Source organism: Engystomops pustulosus, chromosome 2, assembly GCF_040894005.1.
Source record: "Engystomops pustulosus chromosome 2, aEngPut4.maternal, whole genome shotgun sequence".
Lineage (NCBI taxonomy): Eukaryota > Metazoa > Chordata > Amphibia > Anura > Leptodactylidae > Engystomops > Engystomops pustulosus.
Window position 1 is genome coordinate 96,733,365 of NC_092412.1, and position 24,905 is coordinate 96,758,269.

A 24,905-nucleotide genomic window follows, 5' to 3' on the forward strand; every position below is an offset into this window, starting at 1 on the left:
CGCTCTGTTAGAGATATTATGTTCCAGGGGCTAGGAGAAAAGAAGGAAAAAAGGTTTTCCCATCCATGAAAATGTAACATCCCTAATCAATAAAGAAAAGGAAATATCCATTCTCTGAGAAGGAGACCATTGCAAATTGCAATATCCAAAGTACCCGGTGGTGGTGAACCTTTGGCACACGTGACAGAGCGGGCACGCAGAGCCCTCAGTTCCGCTCATTTTATTTAGTCTCCTGTGTCACCCAACCCCACAAACAGCCCTGCTCACCCTGACCCAAGCATCGAGTCCTGGGTTTGCTGTCCTTGGAGTCAAACCCCTCTGTCTGGTTGGGTGTTGTCATGGTGAGAGGGGGAAATTAACAAAATACAGGCAGTTCCCAACGACCCCTAGTTACAAACTGATCTCTGTGGCCACTAAGACCGGTTGTGAAGCTCTCTGGATGCTGGTAATTTACTGTATTTTGGCCCCAAGCTGCAATGATTAACATTTAAACTATCAAAGTTGTCTCCAATGAAGTTTTATTGTTAATCCTTGTTCCCATGACAACCCAAAATTATGAATCCTATTGTCACAGTGCCGAAAAAATTACTCTTGTATGGAGTTGCGTTTATAAAATATACCCGTTACGACTTACATAAGTATAAAGCTGTACATGGTTGAGCCCAATCCAAAGCAGACAGCCTGTGTTTAGCACTGCAATATTGTACTTATTACACCCACCCTCAGGCAGTCCTGTAAAAAGTATAACACTGACAAGTTTTACACTGTTTGCTTCAGGTAATACAGCAGCCAGGTAATACAGCAGTCCTAAGTAAACTATGGAACAAACACAATCGCCTCTTAAGAGACTTAGGAGTACTTGGAGAAATCTCCTTATGCAATCCCACTGAAGTCCATGTATTCCCACTAAAGCTGCTATAAAAACCTATTGTTTTCCACCCAGAGTTTATATAGCACTGAAAAAATATAAGATTTTAGTGACATCCCTCTCCATGGGGATATATGGCACAAAGCGCCGTATTAAGGGGAAAGATAGGACATATGCTATCTTTTCCCCGGGTACGGAACTGTACGGTGCCGCACGTGTGCTCCGTGCACCCTTTGCCGGCCAATGGGGGACTTAAATACGTATATACGTCCCCCAACGGCCATGTGAATGCAGCCTAACTTTGATATCTTACACAGGTAATTAATGGGAGACAACATATTTTTGTCTTTATGTATAACAGGATACATAGTTAAAAAAAACACCTCTCTTGGTAGCTGATGTATTTTCTGAGGTTCTGCTGGTAACAGGTGATAGTTTTGGGTTCTGCCTAAGATTTAGTGCAATGGGCCACATGAAAGATATGGTGGAAATAGAGACTTCTCCCATCATTACAAATAGTTTGGGAGCCCAAGATGGATATTTCTAGGGATAGCTACCTGTTACCTCTCAGAACTGAAATAACAGTGCACACCTTAGCAGGTTCCTCTCCTTGTCGTGTCAATATCCATCTTCAGCTCTCAATCTACCTCTTTCATATTTCACACATCCCAACTTGACAGCAGTGTGACCCAAACCAGAGTCCTTATGGGATCCTGTTTCATTTTTTCAAATTTTGTATATTCTTCACCCTATTTAGCACCCTGTGTCTCTATTCTCCTCTGATCACCGGCAGACCTCTATATATAATGATTCAACCAGAGTGTTATAGCCCATATTGTTTGGCGTGTGCCACATCAGTAGTTCTATGAGGAAAACCTGTTAAAATCCGAACCCAGAATTGCATATTAATAATATTCTGCAGTGCGTCCCAGGTTTCATTTTTTTTATTCTTCCTTTGTATTATTTTTACATAGTTGGTTTTTATATTACCATGATAGAATTATAATATAGCAATAACACATCTAAATATTGAGACGCTGAAAAGAATTGGAGCAGAATTAAAGGCAACACTATATTGGATGTTCCATGTTTTGTGATTTTAGGTCCCTGACATATCACATTCTAATGAAGCGAGAATAAATAAAGGAATAAGGTTGTAATGATAAAGATGTTGCACCGTGTTGCGACTATTGTCTGTGTGAACTTCTTAAGTGACCCTGACGTGATAAAGCATCATGATTACAGTGCCTCCAATCGTGAACGACTCGCCTGTGTATTGCAGAGGAGAGAGAGTGTGCTTGCTCACTTACCACCTCCTTTGTGTCAAGCAAGGACCTGGAGCTAATTGAGATGCAGTGCTGGGGAGCTCTGCTGTAGCTTAGCTGCTTCTTTAGCAGGCGGAAGAAAATGCTTTCTATGGACCTTTTCTCTGGTTACAAGTGAACATCGACATTGCTGAGATGGCCATCGTAGAATTGATGCATCGATTACATGCGGTTTTTCAGAATACTGGTAGGAGGAGCTGTCTCATCTTAATGATCTTCCATTCATAACATACTCTTCTTCCAAAGGTGCTTGGGGATGCTTGATGTCATGCATGGGTGACCAGCATTCTCAGGATGAATGAGTGCACATGGCCATGAACATGAGCGCTCTTCATATGGTAGAAGAGTTTAATTGCTGCAAGTTGCGAGTGTATTTCTGTGCATGCTGTCAATGTCATTGGGGACTTTATCGCCAGATTGTGATTTTTCTGCATATTGGAATTGACATCATTTTGTTCTCTAGATGCTGTATACATACAGGACCAGTTTTGGGCATTTTCCTGCAGTGGTAATTACTCTTGGCTGTTTCACGCTTGTGTCATATATCACTTGTGTGAAGGCTTAAGAACACGCTGTGGAATTTTCACTGCATCTTGAAGTGTTAATTAAAGGGACCATACATCACAAGATCTCTTATTCGCATGAGAACAATGCTTGGTGGGTATGGGAATGACCATTCTAGCAAAATGGTTCTGTAACTATGGTAATAATATTCTGACACCTATAGATTTTTTCATATGAATACATTTATGGTTGCTAGTTCATTCTTATGCACGACATGAGCAAGTCACAGTATATTGTTAAGCAACATGAGGAGAGAAAAAGAACTGGACCGCACATCCACACATCACACAATGATCTACTGCCACTAGGCTACATTATATAACGAACTCGAGGTTCTTAGTTACATTTTGATCAAATTGTTTAAGCCCACCAACCACTTCAAGATGACCTCTTTTTGGTGGGTCCCTACGCTATCATGTGCGGCATCACATGGCGTCCACCACCGCTGCAGCACTGTGCCGGCAGGGACCAAGACCTGGTTGCCCCCCAGCATCCGTTAAGCAACTGCATTATCAATAATATATCTGTATTAATTATGTGACTGCTTTATGAAGATTCATGCAGATTTTTTTCTAGTGACTCATCAATGTCACATGACTCAAAAAATATAAGAAACAGAAACAGGAGCAAATACAGTGAGAAATATTACTGCCATACAGCGATGAATATTTCTGCCATACAGTGAGGAATACTACCCGCATACACTGAGGATTATTACTTGCATACAGTAAGGAAAATTACCGCTATACAGTGAGGGTTATTTCTGCCATACAGTGAGGAATACTACAACCATACTGTGAGGAATACTACCACCATACAGTAAAGAATATTGCCTGCATACAGTGAGGAATATAAACACCGTACAGTGTGCTCACAGCCCAACTCTGTGCAGGACACTTGGCATTTGCCAGAGAGCACCAGGATAGGCAAATTCACCACTGGCGCCCTTTGCTCTTTACAGATGAAAGCAGGTTCATACTGAGCGCATGTGACAGATGTAGAGTCTGGGAACGTCGTGGAGAGTAAACTGCTGCCTGCAACACCCTTCAGCATGACCAGTTTGGCAGCGGGTCAGTAATGGTGTGGGATGGCATTTTTTTGGAGGGCCGCACAACCCTCGATGTGCTTGCCAGAGGTAACCTGACTGCCGTTAGGTACCGAGATGAGATCTTCAGACCCCTTGTGAGACCATATGCTGGTGTGGTTGGCCCTGAGTTCCTCCTAATGCAGGTTAATGTTAGACCTCATGTGGCTGGAGTGTCATCAGTTCCTGCAAGTTGAAGGCATTGAAGCTATGGACTGGCTTGCTCATTCCCCAGACATGAATCCGATTGAGCACATCAGGGACATCATGTATCGCTCCATCCACCAATGTCACATTGCACCACAGAATTTCCAGGAGTTGGCGGATGCTTTGGTCCAGAGATCCCTCTGGAGACTATCCGCAATCTCATCAGGAGCCTGCCATGGGGTTTTAGGGATGCTATACAGGCATGTTAAGGCCACACACACTGAGCCTCATTTTGGCTAGTTTTTAGGACATTTCATCAAAGTTGGATCAGCCTGTACTGTTTTTCCACTTCAATTTTGTGGGTGACTCCAAATCCAGGCCTCCACTGGTTAATAAATTTGATTTCCATTGAAGGTTTTTTGTGGCTATTGTCAGCACATTCCGCTATGTACAGAACAAAGTACCGAATGAGAATATTTCATACATTCAGAACTAGGATGTGTTATTTGAGTGTTCCCTATATTTTATCGAGCAGTGTATATTGTTTAGCCTGTACTGAGAAAAGATCAGCTCAATATTTAGTTTGCATAGTAGGATGGAATATTTTTGCAGACCATGCTGTTTAAACATACAATTTCTAAAAGTAACCTTTTCTTGCAGTACCTGGCAGAAAATGTTGTCTATTTAGCATCTGAAGAAATATTGCAAACACAGCATACAGTTGTTTTTTATTAGCATTGCAAAAAAATAGACTGGCTATAGAGATATTGCTATGCTGAATGGAGCTCGGTTTAGTGGTTCGCTGTCCGACGCTCAGGCTGGTAGAAACGCTTGTATACATGGAGCCTTACATTTAGTAAGATTGGATATGTAAGAGAACTAAGCTAAATGTGGACATTGCTAGTGGTCATGCAAAAACACCTGCAAAAACACTTGTAAATCCACACCAAGAACATGTGGGTGAAATTCACTGATTTTGTGAGGATTTACATGCAGTTTTTTACCTTTTCGTTTCACCTGTATAATGATGAAATACAATTTAAAAAAACCATCTACATATCCATGCAAAGTGGCCAAATTTAAGAGATTTTCAGAAAACTAAAGACTTCAATTAAAATAAAAAAGCAAACACAAAAAAGTGACATTATCATTAGTAATTTTTTCTGCATCACACAAAAATAAATACGGTATATAGAAACAAATCCTTGTGTACATTACTTTTACTTTCATAATGCCACTTCAATATACTTCATAATTTCTGCATGGAAATCGGCAAAGGAAACATTTACATAATACGGTATGCTTCATGTGCAGTTAGCCTATGATTTTTCATTATTTGTTCTGTATAGTGACTACTAGGATGGGTATTTTCATTGAAACATCAATGGTGGTATGTAATGTTTTAACTTGCAATGTAAACTTGAAACAAATTCATCATACTTGTATATTTACCTGGCTCATTTTAACTAATTATTTTGGAGACCATGTCATTTTTCTTTTATAGGTCAGTGGTGGCGAACCTATGGCACGGGTGCCAGAGGTGGCAATCAGACTGCCCTCTGTGGGCACTCAAGCTACCACCCCAACACAGAGTTTACCAGACAGGACTCTGGTAGAATCTAACTGCAGTCCCACACAAGTCAAGATTTACTAATCTCAGTTCTAGTTTAACCCTTTAATTGCCAAGGACATATCTCATATGTCCCCACAGGGTGGCACCTCAGTGGCCAAGCATGTATGAGATATATCCTAGATTATAGGAGCCATAACTTTTGACCCCTGGCACCCAGAATCTCTTGGCTGCTTGGGACTGAAGGAAAAGCGTGAAGGTGTGGAGAGGACCAGATTATCTTTGAAGGTCCTCCTGTTTCCTGAATTTTCCTGTACAGCGGGACCCTGGAGAGAAGCTACAGTGTGGGAGGGACAAGCTGTACAGGAGCACAAAGATGGAGACGGCCTGCAGCTCAAACAGGTCACATGTTGTTTTTTGAAATGCATGCAAACCAAAGTCCAGCCCCTGTGACTACCCCAGGATGTCAGGGTGCAAGTGTAAGTTATAACACACAATTATATTGTAATACAAATGCTTAGAAAAGGCAGAGAGGCAGATTTGCACTGCTGGTGTCATGGGCTTTTACAATCTGTCTTTAGTGAAAAATTAGGTCCCTGGTGACAGGTTCCTTTTAAGCATCTCACTTGAGGTAAAACAAAATCTAAGTTATATTTGGAATTAAAAATTTTGACAAAATGTTTATCTAGCTCGATTATGTAGACCTTAGTGCAGGATAGAAATAGAAAACCTCAAATCTCAAAATTTCTTATGCAGTTTCTCACGAGGATGGAAACGCCCAGTATGTGGATGTAAATGACAGAATGGACCCACAACAGGGCACAGAAGAAAGGAGGTCTATTAGGTTTATGGAGGACAGGTTTTTAAGAAATACTGTATATACTCGAGTATAAGACGACCAGAGTATAAGCCGAGATACCTAATTTTAAGACAAAATACTGCCATTGACAGAAAACCTATTGACTTTGGTAGAAGCCTAGGTTGAGAAATGAACCCCTGCCCCCCCCCAGTATATAGCCTGCCAGCCCCTGCCCCCCCCAGTATATAGCCTGCCAGCCGCTGCCCCCCAGTATATATAGCCTGCTAGACCCTGTCGTCCCCCCAGTATATATAGCCTGCTAGACCCTGTCGTCCCCCCAGTATATATAGCCTGCTAGCCCCTGTCCCCCAGTATATATAGCCTGCTAGCCTCTGCCCCTCAGTATATATAGCCTGGCAGCCCCTGCCCCCCCCCCCAGTATATAGCCTGCCAGCCCCTGCCCCCCAGTATATAGCCTACCTGCACCTGCCCCCAATACATAGCTTGCCAGCCCCTGCACTATATAGCCAGTCAGCCCCCCAGTACATATCCAGCCCACCCCCCCAGTATATAGCCTGCCACCCCATCACTGTACTCGCCTTTCGTTCGCCCCCCTTAGGTCCTCTTCTTGCTTCAGATGCTTTGATGCCTCTTCAGGTCCTTCGGCTCCTCTTCGTGTCGTTCAGCTCCTCTTCAGGTCCCCGTGCTGGGCCGACACACACAATGACGTCAGCCGCTTGCTGACGTCATTGTTTGTGTACGCCGGCATCGCAAGGGGACCCAAAGAGGCATCGGAGCATCCGAAGGAAGGACCTGCGGGGGGTGGTGGAAGGTGAGTACAGTGCTAACTTTTTTTTTATAGACTATAGACTCGAGTATGTGTTGAAAAACTTGGTTTATACTTGAGCATATACAGTAGTTTCCATTTGCCAAGACACAATTGAAAGGTCCTTGAGTTACCAGAAAAGGTAAACCCCCTTCTGACAGGATCTAACAGGCACTTACTTGAGGCAGTTGCAGGCTTCACAGCCATTTACTTGTCTGAATAGAGCAGATCAGCAGCAGGTATTTGCTTATAGTTATTGCCTATGGAAACAGCACAGGTTCAGTGGAGATTTTCCTCTTGGGTTCTCTCACAATTAAAGGAAATCAAAGATAATCTAAACTGTTATGTTCTTTAATTTCCTGGGACATGAAAAGGTAACTATTAAAAAGGGGCTACCTACTGGAACCTGTTTCCTGAATGGGAGATTTCAGAATGAGCTACAGGAAGTTCTTCTATATCCATGGCAGAGGAAGTGCGTACTTGAACTCATTATGTTGCGCTACAAATAGATTGTTTACATCCTGCAGCCGCCTCTCTGTTAAATATTTCATCTGTTCCCCTGACCGTTTTAGCAGGTTATGAAATATTCTTTTTGTAGGGCCATAGACTATTAACTTAGAATGCCATGTGAATGCTGAATCCTATAGTAGGAAATTTGTTGTGACGGAGAAATCTATCTGATGCTTTAACACCAAGTGACAACAGCTTATATACTGCAGTGAAAAATCTGACACAAGTTGTTAATGTCTCCTGGTCCTGTCATAGGAGGTTTCCTACCTATTATATATTGTTTGAAATGGCCAAATGGATTCTACGCTACAACCAGGTTCATTTCAGCAAACAGACCTGTAAGGTTGTCAATTTATACTTAGAAAAATGAGCTCGAACTAGATGGGATACGTTGACACATGCAAAAAATGTGCTATAATACAGGCGTCATATCAGGACAAAGTCCAGCAGTAACAGAGATGAACCCAAAGGGTCTCTCGAGACTCATCTCTAATTATGGGGTATTTTATCTGCTGTATTTATGACCCATCCACAGCAATGTTCTTGGCTGGGCCACATTGACTATTGGCTCTATGTGCGAATGTGTGGAAGAATTATACATCTATAGACTGGAATGGGGACCACTGCGCATGAACAGCGACCAAGGGTACAAAAATGCAAACTTGCCAAATTCTCAGTATTGTACACCCCCACACATGCACATTTTGGTCACACACACTAGTAAAAACAGTATTAATCATATGCAGACACAGAGAATGCTTGAAAAATCAATTTGTATTAGATCCAAGGAATGCAGGTGAAATATGCTCAGATTGAATATGTTCTATTTCCTTATGCTCAGCCTTAGAGGCGCTATGTTGCTTCTTCCATCCACACAGACGTCGTATGTTCTTCATTTTCCCCTAGCGTCCCCCATGACGGCCCCACATGGAGGATGACCCTTGACCCTGCAGGGACAGGAAGCGGAGAGGTTAAAACACCCCCCCCTGCATCCACATACCAGTGGCTTCCTGTCCCTACACGGGCAGGGAGTGGAGAGTACTCCTCCGGTCTCCACCATGTGGGACTGTATGGGGGAGTTTTTTTTTTTTTTGTAAGGAGCGGGTACTTACCTTCATCCTCGGAGACTTGGGGTCGCGATCAGCGCCGTGCCTCCTCTTCCTGGTCCCACGAAGTCTCCAGCCGGCTCTGCCTGCGGCTCCGGGAAGCCAAAGACACCCGGCGCTGCCATCTTGGTGCTCCCGGCCACGTGTCGGGAGCGTGATGACAACTTCCGGTGGGCCGCGTCTCACCGGAAGTGACGTTCCGGAACTTGAAACCGGCGCAGGGCGCCAAAAAATTTAAAAACAATGGCGCACGCTGATCTGAGGTCTACAGAATCACTCGTGACGCCAGCGCTGGTCGGCCTGCACGCTGCTCTGAGGTCTATAGGATTACATCAGCGGTGACTCGGTCGTGACACTCCCAAACAGTGGGTGCAAGGTACTTTGTCAGGTCTATGACCTTAATGTTGCTGTATAATGTCTAAATTGCCTTATTCTGTTATGCAGGTGCAGCTTTAATCGGCAAAAACTCTGTATAAGGTCAGGTTTTGTCTTCTTGTAGTACATGTTATGTTTGGAAAATTCTAAATGCATGATACTCTGTTTAGATTGAAGGCATGGAATCCCTGATTATGGATGTGACATTACCAGAACCCCCGCCTATAACTCCTGTGAGTGGTTTCGGGGGTATCTGGGGGGACGGGGGGATTATCCTCCTTTACCGAAAAGATCTCTGTAAATTCCTGATCTCCTTCTCTCTTAGCAGGATACTAAGGAGAAGGAGAAAACTAAAGAGGTGGAAGGGAAAAAAGCGTCTTCAAAGAGATGCAATATGTGTTATAATAAACTGTCTCCTAATTATAAAAAGACAATCTGCAAGGAATGTATTGATGGATTGATGCGAGAGGAAAGAACGTCATTTATGGATGAAATGAAGGGATTCATTAAGAGCGAGATTCAGTCTTCAGTGTCTTCATCCATTTCTGCATTGATTCCGCAGTTACAACCACCTTGCAAAAGACCCAGAGTGGTAGAATCCCTTTCAGAATCAGATTCTGAGGGCGAACAGGCATCCACATCAAATTTAGAATTATTTGAAATGGAACCACCTCCCTCTTCCTCAGCATGTAAAATGGAATCAAAATATATGTTTCTGTCTGAAGATCTAGATGCACTGCTAAAAGCCGTACGAGATACGCTTAAGATCGAGGATGTTGAAGAATCCAAATCAGTTCAGGATGAACTCTTTGGTATTCTAAAAGCAAAAAGAAGGAGAGTATTTCCAGTAAATGAAACCCTAAAACAGTTAATCTTAGAGGAGTGGAGAGAGCCAGAAAACAGGATTTCAGTATCCCGAGAGTTTAAGAACCGTTTAATATTTGATGAGCAGGATTCTCGACTATGGAATAACCCCCCTAAGGTAGATATTCAGGTAACCAAAATTGCAAAAAAGACGGATCTTCCGTTTGAAGATGCGATACAATTGAAGGATCCATTAGATAGGAAGGCAGACAGCTTGTTGAAGAAAACCTGGGAGGCTAGTATGTTAAACCTTAAAGCCAATATAGCAACAACATCGGTGGCTCGTACGATGTTCTTCTGGTTATCGGAGTTGGAAAACCATATTAGAAGTGGAACCCCGAGGGATATCATCCTGGATACATTGCCAACTTTGAAATCTGCAACGGCGTTTATAGCGGACGCATCAGCAGAAGGAGTGAGGTTTAGCGCGAAGGAAGGCGCCCTCTCAAATGCTACCAGACGTACACTATGGTTGAGACAATGGAGTGGGGATTTCCGTTCCAAATCCAAATTGTGTGGTATTCCGTTTCAGGGAGAATATGTGTTCGGACCAGATCTAGATGCTATTCTAGAGAAGGCTGCAGACAAGAGAAAAGGGTTTCCAGAAACAAAATCCTTTCCAAAGAAACAACCCTTTCGTGAGCCAAGAGAGAGGAAATTTCCTTATAAAGGAAAAGGCAAGCAAGGGAGATGGAGCTATTCCAAAGGAGGAAAAGGAAGAGGTTTTCTCCTCAGCGCTAGCAACACATCTCAGCCGTTCAGAAAGCAATGACGCCAGAGTGGGGGGAAGACTCCTAAGGTTCTATCAACAGTGGGCACAGATAACATCAAACCCCTGGGTCCTGAATCTGTTGGAGAATGGCTACAAATTGGAGTTAACAGCCCTTCCTCCCAAAAAATTTGTAATAACAAATCTGCAGAATCGATCTCTTTCTTTTCAGCTATGGCAGGAAGTCATGAAACTTCAAGAGATGGGTGTTGTAGTACCAGTACCAAAGAGTGCAACATTGACCGGACATTACTGCCCCTTGTTTCTGATAAAAAAGCCCAATGGCTCCTTCCGACTAATTTTCAATCTAAAATCACTAAACAAATTCATCCTCTACAGAAAATTCAAACTGGAAAAAATCAGTTCTGCTACCAACCTCATCCCTCATCAGGCATTCCTATGTACAATAGATCTGAAAGATGCCTATTACCATGTTCCCATTTGTCAGCAGTCCCAAAAGTATCTCAGATTTGCGATCCTCTCTCCAACAAAGGAAATCTGCAAGTTCCAATACAGGGCCTTACCATTCGGGGTCTCATCAGCCCCAAGGACTTTCTCAAAAATTTTGATAGAAGTAATAGCCCATCTGAGAATGAAAAACGTCAAGATCATTCCATATCTGGACGACCTACTAATAATTGGGACTACGGAAGAAGAGTTGATCTCACACAGGGATCTAACTATTTCAACCCTGCAACAACTGGGATGGATCATCAATTGGGAAAAGTCCAATCTTATTCCCAACAGAGTAACTGTCTTCTTGGGTATACAACTAAATTCCAGTCTCCAGATGTCCTTCCTACCAGAGGAAAAAAGGAGCCTTATGATTCAAAAAATGCTGTTATTTCTGCAACGTCAGTCTTGCACAATAAGAGAGGCTATGAAGGTGTTGGGGCATCTAACCGCCTGCATAGGAGCAGTCCAATGGTGCCAGAGTCATACAAGGACCTTTCAGAGTTGGATTCTGTCATCCTGGGACAAGGATCCCTCACACCTAGATCAAAAGATCCAACTACCTCCATCCATAAAGTCATCCCTAGTATGGTGGACAGAGGAAGATCATCTGAAAAAGGGAGTTCACTGGTTTCCTTGGCCAATAAAGATCATTCAGACGGATGCAAGTCTGTCAGGATGGGGAGCATATCTGGAAGGAAGGTATCTTCAAGGGCAATGGTCCTTAACGACTCAGAAACGATCCTCAAACCATCGAGAGTTGAAGGCGGTCTGGGAAACACTAAGGGGAGCTTCTCAATATCTGAAAGACTCCCATATCAAAGTCTACTCAGACAATGTGACGACGGTAGCCTATCTCCGCCATCAAGGGGGCACCAGGAGTCAGGACCTGTTGCATCTAACAAGAAAAATTTTCACTTGGGCAGAGAACAACATTTTGTCCCTAACAGCTATACATTTAAAAGGGAGTCAGAATGGAATAGCAGACTTCCTGAGTCGGAGGGTGATAGACCATCACGAATGGTCTCTAAACCAAGAAATTTATGGCCAGATAACACAGAAATGGGGAGTTCCAGTGTTAGACCTCTTCGCTACCAGGGAGAACACCAAAACAGGTCTTTTCTTCTCGCTGCAAAGAGATGTCTCGATCTGTCAGAGAGATGCATTCAGTCACAAGTGGGACGCACCCTTAATGTATGCCTTCCCTCCAATGCCGTTGATATCCAAGATGATACAAAAAATTATCACGGACAGAGCAAAAGCGATTGTGATAGTTCCCTTTTGGCCCAAGAAAAATTGGTTTGCAACACTAAAAGCCTTAGCAATAGCAGACCCAATATTACTCCCATATCGGAAGGACCTTCTTCATCAGGGGCCCATATACCATCCAGACCCGCAAAACCTGAAGCTTTCGGCTTGGATCCTGAGTGGGGACTATTGAGGTCTAAAGGCTTGTCAGACAGTGTGATCTCTACACTTAAGGCAAGTCGTAAACCGATAACGTTAGCTATATATTCCAAAATATGGAAGAGATTTGCAGCTTTCTGTGGGACAGCAACCCCTAATCAATTATCTCCCAATATTTCTCAGGTCCTGGATTTTCTACAAGCAGGATTTGAAAAAGGGCTAAAAACCAATACGCTGAAGGTACAGATATCAGCTTTAGGGGCGTTTTTTGATATACCTCTGGCAGATCATAGATGGATTAAGAGATTCATTAGGGCCACCTCCAGGTTGAGGCCACAACTCAAACAAAGAGTTCCTACCTGGGATCTCTCTTTAGTTCTAAACTACCTAACCGGGCCACCATTTGAACCTCTAGAATCGGCTAGCATTAAAGATCTGACCCTAAAAGTAACATTTTTAGTTGCAATAACCTCAGCTAGACGATTGGGAGAAATACAAGCCCTCTCCATTAGAGAGCCTTATTTAAGAATATCCAGTGATAGAGTAACTTTAACTCTAGACAAAACTTTTATTCCCAAGGTTTCATCTGACTTTCATCGGAATCAGGAAATCATCCTGCCTTCTTTCTGCCAGGAGCCCAAAAATCCGAAAGAGTTGGCCTGGCACTCCCTGGATGTTAGAAGAGCTCTGTTACAATATCTCAAACAGACTGAATCTTGGCGCCAGGATCATAATATCCTTCTTCAATATGGGGGGAGAAATAAAGGCAAAAAAGCTTCTAAAGCATCGATTGCAAGATGGATCCAATCGGTAATCAGAGCAGCATATGCAACTCAACAATTAGAGATCCCGGGGAAGGTTAAGGCGCACTCAACTCGGGCCATGGCAGCATCCTGGGCAGAGAAGAGAGGAGCATCTATAGAGGAGATCTGTAGAGCAGCTACCTGGTCCAGCCACATGACTTTTGCGAAACATTACAGACTAGACTTACAATGTACTAGAGAGTTAGCCTTTGGTAGAAAGGTTTTACAGGCTGTTGTCCCTCCCTAAACAGAAATGGTTATTTGTTATATCTCCATGTGGGGCCGTCATGGGGGACGCTAGGGGAAAAGTTGAATTATTCTTACCGTTAATTCCTTTTCCATTAGTCCACCATGACGGCCCATGTATATTCCCACCCTATGTCATATTATTGCTGTAAATGTTTTATGACTATATTGTATGTGAATGAAACATATAATAAATGGGTTGTATCCACTGCCAAGGTTCGTTATTGGAAGCCACTGGTATGTGGATGCAGGGGGGGGTGTTTTAACCTCTCCGCTTCCTGTCCCTGCAGGGTCAAGGGTCATCCTCCATGTGGGGCCGTCATGGTGGACTAATGGAAAAGGAATTAACGGTAAGAATAATTCAACTTTTTCTATCATGACCTCTATTCTGGTTCACTTACAATTTCGTCTAGCTGCTTTCCCTTAAGCAGAGTCCCAAAGTACTGTAATCAGGGTAGTTTCTAAGTGACTAACTCTACAGGCGAATCTCAAATTAAAATATAATATATGCCCCCAAAATTAATTAAAATAAAAAATATTACATACACTGCTTCCAGATGTATAGTTTATAGTCTATGCAGCGCCATCCCACTATCTACAGGCCAGATCTGACCCGCGGCCTTGTATTACCCGGCCTGGGTCTTGTTTCCCTGCCACTATGTTGCTTTTGTCAGGTGCACAGCATGAGCGTCCAGTGAGCGCGTGCCGGCGCAAAGAGAGGGTAGGGCACTGGGGAAGCACAGAGGCTAGTGGGGGCATTGGGGGAGCACTGTGGCTATTGGGGGCAGTGGGGGATCATTGTGGCTATGGGGGGCACTAGGAGCACAGTAACTGCTGTAAGGCACTGGGAAGCACAGTGGCTAATGGGGGCATTGGAAGAGCACTGTGGCTACTGGGGGAGCACTGTGGCTACTGGGGGAGCACTGTGGCTACTGGGGGAGCACTGTGGCTACTGGGGGAGCACTGTGGCTACTGGGGGAGCACTGTGGCTACTGGGGGAGCACTGTGGCCACTGGGGGGGGCACTGTGGCCACGGGGGGGGCACTGTGGCCACTGGGGGGGGCACTGAGGCTACTGGGGACACTGCGGACTCACATTGGCTAATGGAGGCATTGGGGGAGCACTGTTGCTACTGGGAGAGTAATGTAGCTTCTGGGAGAGCAATGGGGGAAAATTTTGGCTCCTGGGGAGGACTGTGGCTATTGGGGGCACTGGGGGTGCACTGTGGCTTGCTGGGAGTGCACTGTGGTTGCTGGAGGTACATTGCGGCTGCTGGGGGTGCACTGTCAGGCACTGTGGCTGTTGCTGTGGAGGCAGCAGTGGGATATATACAAGCCATGCCGTTGTCTCAGGTTATTGTTATTAAACACTATACTTCCCATTGTGGTTGCCCTCAAAGAGCTGATTGCAATGGTAACACTGTATGAATGTAACTACTAAACAGCTCAAGGTAAAATGGAAAAAGTTCAAGTCCGCACAGTAAAGTGACTCCTGAGAATATATGCCCAAGCTTGAAAAAGTGCTGCCTGCCTTTTCCATTTGTTGACTACTAAACAGCTCACATAGATACATTTATGAAGTAATAAAATGACAGTCATCCTTTTTATGGCAACCTGGTTTCAGCATTTACAGTGACATCCCCTTTAATTAAAACATGTACAGTGTCTTTCAAATTTCATATATATACTGTATCCCATTTCAGAGAACTAAAGATATATACTGTGCCCCATTTCTGAGACCTATAGATATATACTGTGCCCGATTTTAGAAAGACACAGATATATACTGTTCGCCTTCTGAAGGGATATAGATATATATGTGTGCCCCCACACAGAGACTATATATAAACTGTGCCCCAACACAGAGACTATATATAAACTGTGCCCTAACACAGAGACTATATATAAACTGTGCCCTAACACAGAGACTATATATACGCTGTGCCCTAACACAGAGACCATATATACTGTGCCGCTACACAGAGAAGCAGTCCCCGGGTTACATACAGGATAGGTTCCGTAGGTTTGTTTTTAAAGGGAACCTACCACCACAAATCTACCTATAAGGGTAAATCGGGTGGTAGGTGGATCAATGGGACGTGAGGATAGCCCTTTTAAGGGCTAATCCTCACGTCCCCGCACTTCTTTAGTAACTTTTATTTTACTTTTATGGTAATTTTATTATGTGGCTACTGGGGCGCGGAGTAGCCGCATCTGAGATTACACGAGGCGGCTACTCCACGCCCCGGTAGCCACTTTACCCCTCCTGCTCACCATCTTCGGCGTGCAGCTGCTCGTAGCTGCGCGCCCTCGTCCGACGATCCTGCAGTCTGCGCATGTGCAGAACAGCAGGCCCGCGCCTGCGCGGTCACTGCTCCGAAGCCGGGGCTGCACAGGCGTGGGCCTGCTGTTCTGCGCATATCCTCACGTCCCATTGATCCACCTACCACCCGAACTACCTTTATAGGTAGATTTGTGGTGGTAGGTGCCCTTTAAGGTGAATTTGTATGGAAGTCGGAACTGTATATATTATAATTGTAACCCTTGCCAAAATAGTTTGTCTCTGTGAAAATTGGATTTTAAAAATGTTGGATTGTCATAAGAACCAGGATTAATAATAAATCTTCATTACAGACACCTTGATAAACGGCTATAATAGTTATCAAGTTATTGTAACCTGGGGCTAAAGTACAGTAAATTACCAACATCTAGAGGTCCGTTTGTAACCAGGGGTCGTCTGTAAGTCTATAAGACCCCTTTAAATTGCAGCCAATTGGTAAGATTTTTTTTGCTCATCGATGTACACTATGTACCCCATCTTGACAACCCCCTCCCCCACAAATGTAGATATTTTTGCTAATTTATTAAACAAGAAAAAGGAAATCAACCAATTAAGAAAAATTAAAAAACGCCCACAATTACTCACCCTCCACTTGAAGTTAATCCTGGCGCTGTCCTTCGCAAAGACACGCTGGGATCACCTAGAAAAGAAACGCATGAAGCGCTGGGACAAGATGTCTAATTATGCACACCCTCACCATTCTGGGAGAGTGAGGCGACATCACGTAAAATGCGTGAATTCACACCATTCGCGTGATGTCAACTCCCTCCAGGATGGGAGAGGGAGGTGTCAAGGGCATGCATAATTAGCAGCCCAGATCTCTGGACATTTCGTTCCCCTACTTTGGGCTCCTAATGAATATTATATATAAAAATGATACTTGTCTTCCCATGCTCCCTGCAGCTTCCTCCTCGATCCCTCCTTTTATGACCTAGGCACTGTCTCCTAAGCAGCGAGGGTGGGGCCTGCATTATTCAAAGGATGTAGGCAGCAGAAACATCACTGCCTGCACCCAGGGATCAGCGCTGTGTGCGCCTTAAATATGCACAAGGCCCTGATCAGTATTGTGGTTTGGGACGGTGCTGTGGGTTGTTGTGTACAGTGACTCATGGGGGGTTCCCCTCTCTGATTGCAATGCAGGAGGCCCCAGGAACACATTCCCACTGAACCCACCATGATGGCGGCCGTGCTTACACTGTATAATTTCTAACAATTATTACTCTCACACAGTATAATGCTCTACATTGTGGTACCTGCACTTTATAATGCCCCCTCCCAAGTACCGGTAGGTCCTTGCACAGTATATTACCCACAGAGTGAGGAAAAAAGTTGGTCCAGAATTATTACATACTGAATATAGTATTCATCCAATTTACATCTTTGGCCTTTGTCCAGTGAAATGATGATTTCGACCACAAATATTCTTGAAACCACCATCCTTTGTACTGAGCTGCTTCAGATTATAATGAATGAAATTGCTTGTTGCTGTGAGATGGTGAAACAGTTATTTCTAAAGTCCTGGATTGCATGATTCAGCTCAGTGCCTTCATTTTTCCCTCTATTTTCCTTACTGTTTTGCCCCATTTTCATAAACAATTCCTAAGTCAATGCCTGTGATTAGGGAATCTTGACCTTATTCTGTAGAATGAGTTCAGAATGTCTAGACATCGATGATGTGATGAACCTCAGAACATTTATTCCGAGTGACTGTAAACTGTGACTGCTGTGGTTTGCTGCAGTGTATTACAGCTGTGAGCTGCTGCAGAACCTCTTTTACATCATCCGGTTATGTATCATGGAATCCCCCAGGTTAGTTGTTAATTAAAGTGACACCCATCATCCCAGTTTTCAGGGAAGAGTACGGTATATATTTTTCTTAAGTGAATGGTGTATTTATCTTACTAGTCATGACTTCAGTTCCGAGGAATGTCTTTCTGTAAAGGGCTTTCTGGGTCACCCAGGCCCCTGAATTTTACTGCATTTTGAGTACATTAGGAACATTTTCCTGTGTTTTTTTTTTTAGTTCATTGGCAGCCTGCCTGACTATGTAGCTTCAGTAACACACATATACAGCATGTATGTATAATATATATGTATATATGTGTGTGTGAGTAAAATTCTTCTGCTATATGTTGATAGATCCTTCTACTTCTGTGCAGATAAAGTAAATCACTTTTTTTTTCTCTAATTGCAGTTTTTGCCACCGCCTGCTAATGTGATAAACAGGTCTATTTCTGTAACACTGTCACCTAGGAAATGTTGTGTCATTTGTAATAGGCTCTTTGGGGATTAGGCAGGTGTCATCAATGAAGACCTGTTAACCAGTTCATTCACCCGGTGACGTATTGCTTTTATTGTGCAGGACATAGCTGTACATAACAGAGAAAATAGCTGCTGTTGCCAAGAAAATCAGAAACATTGTTTCTTCCATTGTCTTTCCTAAAACAAACCAGGCCAGCCGTGGTCTTCCTTGTGCTCGGAGAATCATTTCCCTCCCTTCCTTCCAGGCGTAGCTGCTGGAAGCTCCTTGGGAACTTTTTTTTTTTTTACGTTTTTCTTTCCCCCTCCTGTCTTTCCGAAGCATCTTGCAACATACATTTAGATGCTGAGCAGCAGTTATTCTTTCGGAAGAATGAGTGAATACTTTTGAGGTTTGGTCTCCTCTAACATAGACTTTGCCATTGCCTCAAGTTATTTGAGGGGAACAATTGTAGTACACTAATGGGGAGTTTGATGAATTCTGGACATCTGGCTTCTGAGATTTGGATTTCTCTTACTTAGACTGCGCCTTTACCTCAAGTTATTGAAAGGGAACAATTTTAGTACACGAATGTGGAATTTGATGAATCCTGGATGTCTGGTTGCTAGATCTGTGTACCACCAATCCTAGTCTGCTTACAGAGCTGTATACTGATATTAATACGGAAGCCATTTGGAAGCTTGTTATCTGAAAGGAACATTGAAGATTGCAAAGACCTGAAGAAATTATTGAACATCCTCTTTACAATGAAAATATTGAGAGGAGGGACCTTTTAGACCAGAAGCTGAAATTATTTTTCAACAAGGCTTTTCATCAAATTGGTTGTCTAATGCACTGGGAAATACCTTCCCCCCTAAAGCCTTTCACTCTGTAAGAGCATGACCTGGTAATCCAAGAAACACTCATGTCTTTGCATAGATTAAGAGAGAGGAGAGAAGGCCATGGCACTAGGTTTTCACACAGGGTCACACAGTTCCATCGTAGTGTGTCTTCTACCATGCGCCGGTTACTTCCCAGGAGAGGGTGGAGAACAAACTCCAATCAAGAAACTTATGGTGAGCTGATACTATCATGTTCATCTTCCAAAAATCTGGCAGTGTATTCAGAAACTCTTAAATAACGGTGTATCAGGACCTTCCCTCTTACATGGTAACTTGTCATTGTGGTAGTACTGCTAGTACCGTGATATATTACAAACTTTGACTTTTATTGTTGAGATTGGAAAGCAATTGACATATTGTATGTTCTGCATTTTTCAATACTTATTGATATGTTCTAAAATACAAAATACATAAATCATTATGTAACATAAAATACATAATAAGATACTTATTGACTACAGCTGTCTGTGCCTTATACCTGATACACAAGATAAAGCAATGTCATATATCATATCATATATCATCCTCGTGAATGTTTGCTTTCCCAAATGTTTTAGTGTGGCAACACAGGGTTTCGTTTCTGCATAAAAGTACTCCTCTAGGCTAGAACACTTAAAGAGGTTTTGCCGTGAAAGAAAATTCTCACATTTCAATTCCCTAGTGATGTTAAAACAATGAAGTTCATTTAACCCCTTACTTTACAGTGTTACTCAGTTTTAATGCTATTTTAGCCCTTATCACTCCCTATCACACTGTACTATCACACTGACACATAGAAAGAGAGATGAGACAGATCAGAGATGCATGAGATGCCTATTACACATAGGCATGACAGACAGAACCTGACAGACTTTTACACTGTCAGCTCTGCTACATCTCTGTTTTCACACATATGTGCCTGCCTCCCCCTTCCCCCGGATAACTTATCTGCTTGTAGTTTGTAGTTTGCAGCTTCTCTCTGCTCACGATGTGGTGCTGGCAGGAAGTGAATTGGTGAGTGTCTGTGAGCTCGGTGCTGGGGTGTGTGGGGGGGGGGAGCGTGGCTACAGGCTCAGAGCAGAAAGACACAGAAACTCAGCAGCACGTGGTCACACAGAAATCCAAGATGGTGGCCACCCGACCCTAAGTCAGAAGTTACAGGGTCGTGTCTAGGGGCAACTGAGATTGTGTACAGCAGGACTGATAGAGACAGGTAGGACTGGTATTTGTGAAAAGCTGTATTTTAACTGTTAATAACAGTGAATTAGAGAAAGTGTTATTTTGTTATCCGGAGTACATGTTATAAACTTGTCTTTGTGGGAATACCCCTTTAATGAGGAGTCATAATAAACGGTAGACCTTCCCACAAATGGCATATCTTTAAGTATTTGGATCACATATTCAGTATTTGCTAAGCATAAGAAATGGAAGAACTGAAATGAAATGTGATCGGCAATAGGTTCAGCATATGCTGAATGTATTATTAGATCCTTTAATTCTACTTTGTTCAAAAGTACCCTGAATTCCATTGTTTTAGAGCAAGTTCCTTATATTTATTGAATAAGCAGTCAGCAGAGGGCTTAACACTTTGATCTTCTCAAGTGTCAAATCCTCTTATGAATCCATTACAGCTTGTAGCATGGACTCCGCTACAGACATCTTCACCCCTCCTACTATGTATCCACTGCCAATAGAAGCATTTTAAAGCTTTTATTTTACAAGTAAACCATATTAGGCCCATTCACATCTTTCAGTAAGTTTATTCATCATTTGTTGTAAGACAAACGCAATAATTATCAATCGCACAGAACGGCTGCAATTCTTTGCAACATACCCACACAGGCCTAACAGAGTATCCGTCGATGATGTCATCTAGGCAAGTTGCTGGATAGTTAACGGGGTTGTACAGCAATAGAAATTGTAACGATGTGGAGATTTGCTTCAGCGCCAGTGAAAATTTTTTTTTTTCCACAGCATTAAGAGTAAAAAGTATAGGTCTTTTACAGATAGGGCATGTAATTACGTAACACTGTGGGTTTTTTTACGTTCTGTGACTATACAACTCCTTTAAAGGGAACCTGTCACCAGGGACCTAATTTCACTGAAGACGGGAAGCAAAAGCCTATTACAGCTGCATTGCAAATATGTCTTTCAGCTTTCTATAAGCATTGTAATGTAATTGTGTGTTATAACTTACTTTGCACCCTGATAGAATCCTCTGTGTAGTGCCAGGGGTTGGGCTCTGGTTTGGATGCATTTCACAAAACATGTGACTTGTCTGTGCTGCTGACTCTTCAGCTCCTCCCTCCTGCTCCTTCACATTACAGAGGTTACAGAGGGGTGAGGTGACATCAGTGGGGGATGGAGGAGCGGTGCAGGAGCACAAAGGTGGTGGCTGGGAGCTGAGGAGTCTGCAGCACAGACAAGATGCATGTTGTTTTTTGAAATGCATCCAAACCAAAGCCCAACCCCAGGGACTACACAGTGGATTCTGTCAGGGTTTAAGGTAAGCTATAACACACAATTATAATGTAATGCAAATGCTCAGAGAAGGCAGAAAGACATATTTGCCACGCAGCTGAAATGGGCTTTTGCAACCTGTCTTTAGTGAAAATGAGGTCCCTGGTGACAGGTTACTTTTAAGGTTAGCTGGTTTTCATGGCATAGGGCACTCTCTACACCTGTCAGGATCATAGCAAGAAGAGGGACGGCACGATATTAAGGTTCCCATTGTACACTCCCGGCTGGTAATGGTCCAGGCAGAGGTTGCACTTTTTTCAGAAGGGTAATAATACTCCTCTCACCATTTTTGAGGAGTATTTTTAGGCGAGGAGGAGTATGGAATTTTCAGTTATACATATAAATAAATATATGTGCATGTGTTTATGCATGAATATGATTTCAGCCAGTGTTTTGTGCTTAAATAGCCAATTGAGAAAATGATATTAATTTGACATTGTGCATTAAATAATGGGGCGTAAGCTCTTTTGTCTCCTTAAAAAATTTCAACCTACAGACCACACTATGGCTGATGCCCCAGACCCCCCTCCCCTTTTCCAGACCATGGCTTACACCCCAGCCCCCCCCCCCCCCCTCCTTACCATGTGTGGAACCCAGACCAAGACTGACACCCCAGACCCCACGTGCCCAGACCATGGCTGACGCACCAGAGCTCCTCCACCCCTGTCCAGACCATGGCTGACACCCCAGAACCCCCTCCCCTCTGTCCAGACCATGGCTGACACCCCAGAACCCCCTCCCCTCTGTCCAGACCATGGCTGACACCCCAGAACCCCCTCCCCTCTGTCCAGACCATAGATGATGCCCCAGCACCCCCCTCCAGACCATGGATGACACCCCAGACCACCCCTGAACACGCATGGGTGGAAAAGCTGGTCGCGCTAACCTGATTGTGGAGAACGGTGACCACTATAGATGAGCGGTAACGATGTCCGCGTTTTGGTTCTACCGCGAGTCCTGGACCCAAACAGGCAATGCAGCAAATTTAAGTTTCTTGCAGCCAGCTGTGTGAATGGCCAGGGGTGTCTATATCCACCAAAAATCATATGGTCTCAGAAAGTAGAAGGCCACTATCACCTAAAATGTAAGGCTTCTTTTGCACATTGGATACATGATATATGCACCGCCATGTATAACCCTCCCTGAGCATCAGGCTGTTGCAGATGTTACACTGATGTGATTACTCACTATGGAGTCAGACCCCAGGTCCCTGGTTGATCTGTTGTCACCTTGTCCTCTGGTACAGCCCCAGCCTTTCATATCTGCAACAACTATAACACAGAGACATCAGCATGTGGAGTGGGCGTGATTCCACTAGCTCCACCCACTTTGACCCAGCTACAGGGAAACAGCATCAGGTCAGGGAGGGGCTGCAGGAGGCCTCCGACTCAGGGTAAATTCACATTTCCGTCTGCGGGGACATATATGCAGCGGCAAATTTGCAGCCGCATGTACATCCCCATAGACGGCAATAACGGCACGGCAGGGCCACACACCACAAAAAGATTTAGCATGTTTTCTATGGAGGGAGGAGGGGTCACCTCCTCCTCACCTCCAGCACACAGCGGTATACGCACGGCATACATCCCATCACACTCACAGCGCATGATGCCGGGATCTCCCGACCCAAACACTGCAAACGGGGACTGAACTGATTTGCTGAGGTTGCAGCGTTCGGGCCGGGAGATCCTGGCAGCATGAGTTGCAAGTGTGATGCGAGTTCATCGCATCACACTCGCAAGTGTGGAATGGGCATTAGAGTAACCATCATTTTAGATGCTTTTTGATATTTAAGGGTCTATTGTAAGCATTTAGGTCATTAAGAAATTCTGCTTAGTTTGTAAAGAAATGGGTTGCTATGCACCCCTTAGTTACAATGTTACTTCTATATTACAACACAAATCTGACTAATAGATTGAAGAGGGCACTTTCTCCTCTCCTGTTTGTTACACAGCTATGGGTGTTAACACTTTCTGTTCTCTCCCTGTCTGTAGTATGATGTGAGCAGTATTTGCAAAGATGAAGCTGAAAGTTTATCCTCCAACTTCCATAGACATACACGGTACAGGCTACAATATGCATCTCAATGGGAGGGAGTAGCTTTATTTTATTTTTTTACAAACTAAGCAGAATTTGTTAATGAAAATTATCTCAAATGACGGTTACGCGTTAATATCTTTTCCTGGTGGCAAGCAAGACTCGTAACAATGCTGTTTTTGAGGTGTAGAATTCCCCTTTAATAGTGGTGCTTGACAGTCTACAGGCTGGGTGTTTTTTTTTTTTTTATTTGTAGTTTCTTGGCACAGGTCATGTAATGGGGCACATAAAGGTACCCGATTCTGCCATTAGATGTCACTGAATTTATTAATAGTTGTTCAGCTCAGGCTGGGATTCTGCACTTGAATGTTAGATTAGTGTGTACGGCAGACAAGATCAGTCTCCCACTAGCCCTACCACAGAGGTAACAACTGGCAAAGCAATCGTAATGTATCCTACTTTGGGTCTTACAGTCTCTGCAACCAGTTGTACCAATGATAAGTGTTAAAAAAAAATTATGAAATAACTGAGATATGAACTGTCTTAAAATTTCTACCCTTATTTTAGTTTCCCCCCAAATTGTTTTTTTGGGAGAAATTCCCTCTCTTTACACATCTATTACTAATGGAACACTAATTTTTAAATACCATTCATCAGTGGAGAAGAATGTTCCTTGTGTGATGTCATAATCCCTGATGATCATAAGGGTGGTTAACCCCATAAAACCCCTTGCTCACTCATCCCCAAATTGTGACAAATGTGGTGTCGCATTGCAACCTTGCACTTCCCTTTGTATTATCTATATCAAAGTTGTAGAATGACTTTATCATGGAACAAGCCACATACATTTTCCCTTCAATTAGCCATACCACAGACACCTTACTTCTGTAACAGTGCACATAAGTAGCAGCAATGCCCTGAAAATAAAACAATGGGGTAGATTTATCAAGTGTCTGAAAGTCAGAATATTTCCAATTGCCCATGGCAAGCAATCACAGCTCCCCTTTAAAATATTCATGAGCACTGGTCAAATGAAAGCTGAGCTGTGATTGGTTGCCATGGGCAACTGGAAATATTCTGACTTTCAGACTGCTTGATAAATCTGCCCCATTGGGGCAGATTTATCAAGCAGTCTGAAAGTCAGAATATTTCCAGTTGCCCATGGCAACCAA

General features: G+C 43.4%; 1 protein-coding gene across 7 annotated transcripts in view; it reads left to right on the forward strand.

The window, feature by feature from the left end:
- Positions 1-24,905, forward strand: part of MCF2L (MCF.2 cell line derived transforming sequence like) — a 166,007-nt gene that overhangs the window by 39,937 nt on the left and 101,165 nt on the right. The window contains exon 1 of one of the 7 annotated variants that reach the window (XM_072135598.1): positions 2,177-2,380. The exons of 5 other annotated variants lie outside the window; for them this stretch is intronic. In XM_072135598.1, coding sequence (XP_071991699.1) covers positions 2,329-2,380 — 52 coding nt within the window. In that variant the 5' untranslated portion in view covers positions 2,177-2,328. Of the gene's footprint in view, positions 1-2,176; positions 2,381-18,643; positions 19,372-24,905 lie in introns of those variants that run through there. One more of the 7 variants, XM_072135594.1, reaches the window with a different exon arrangement.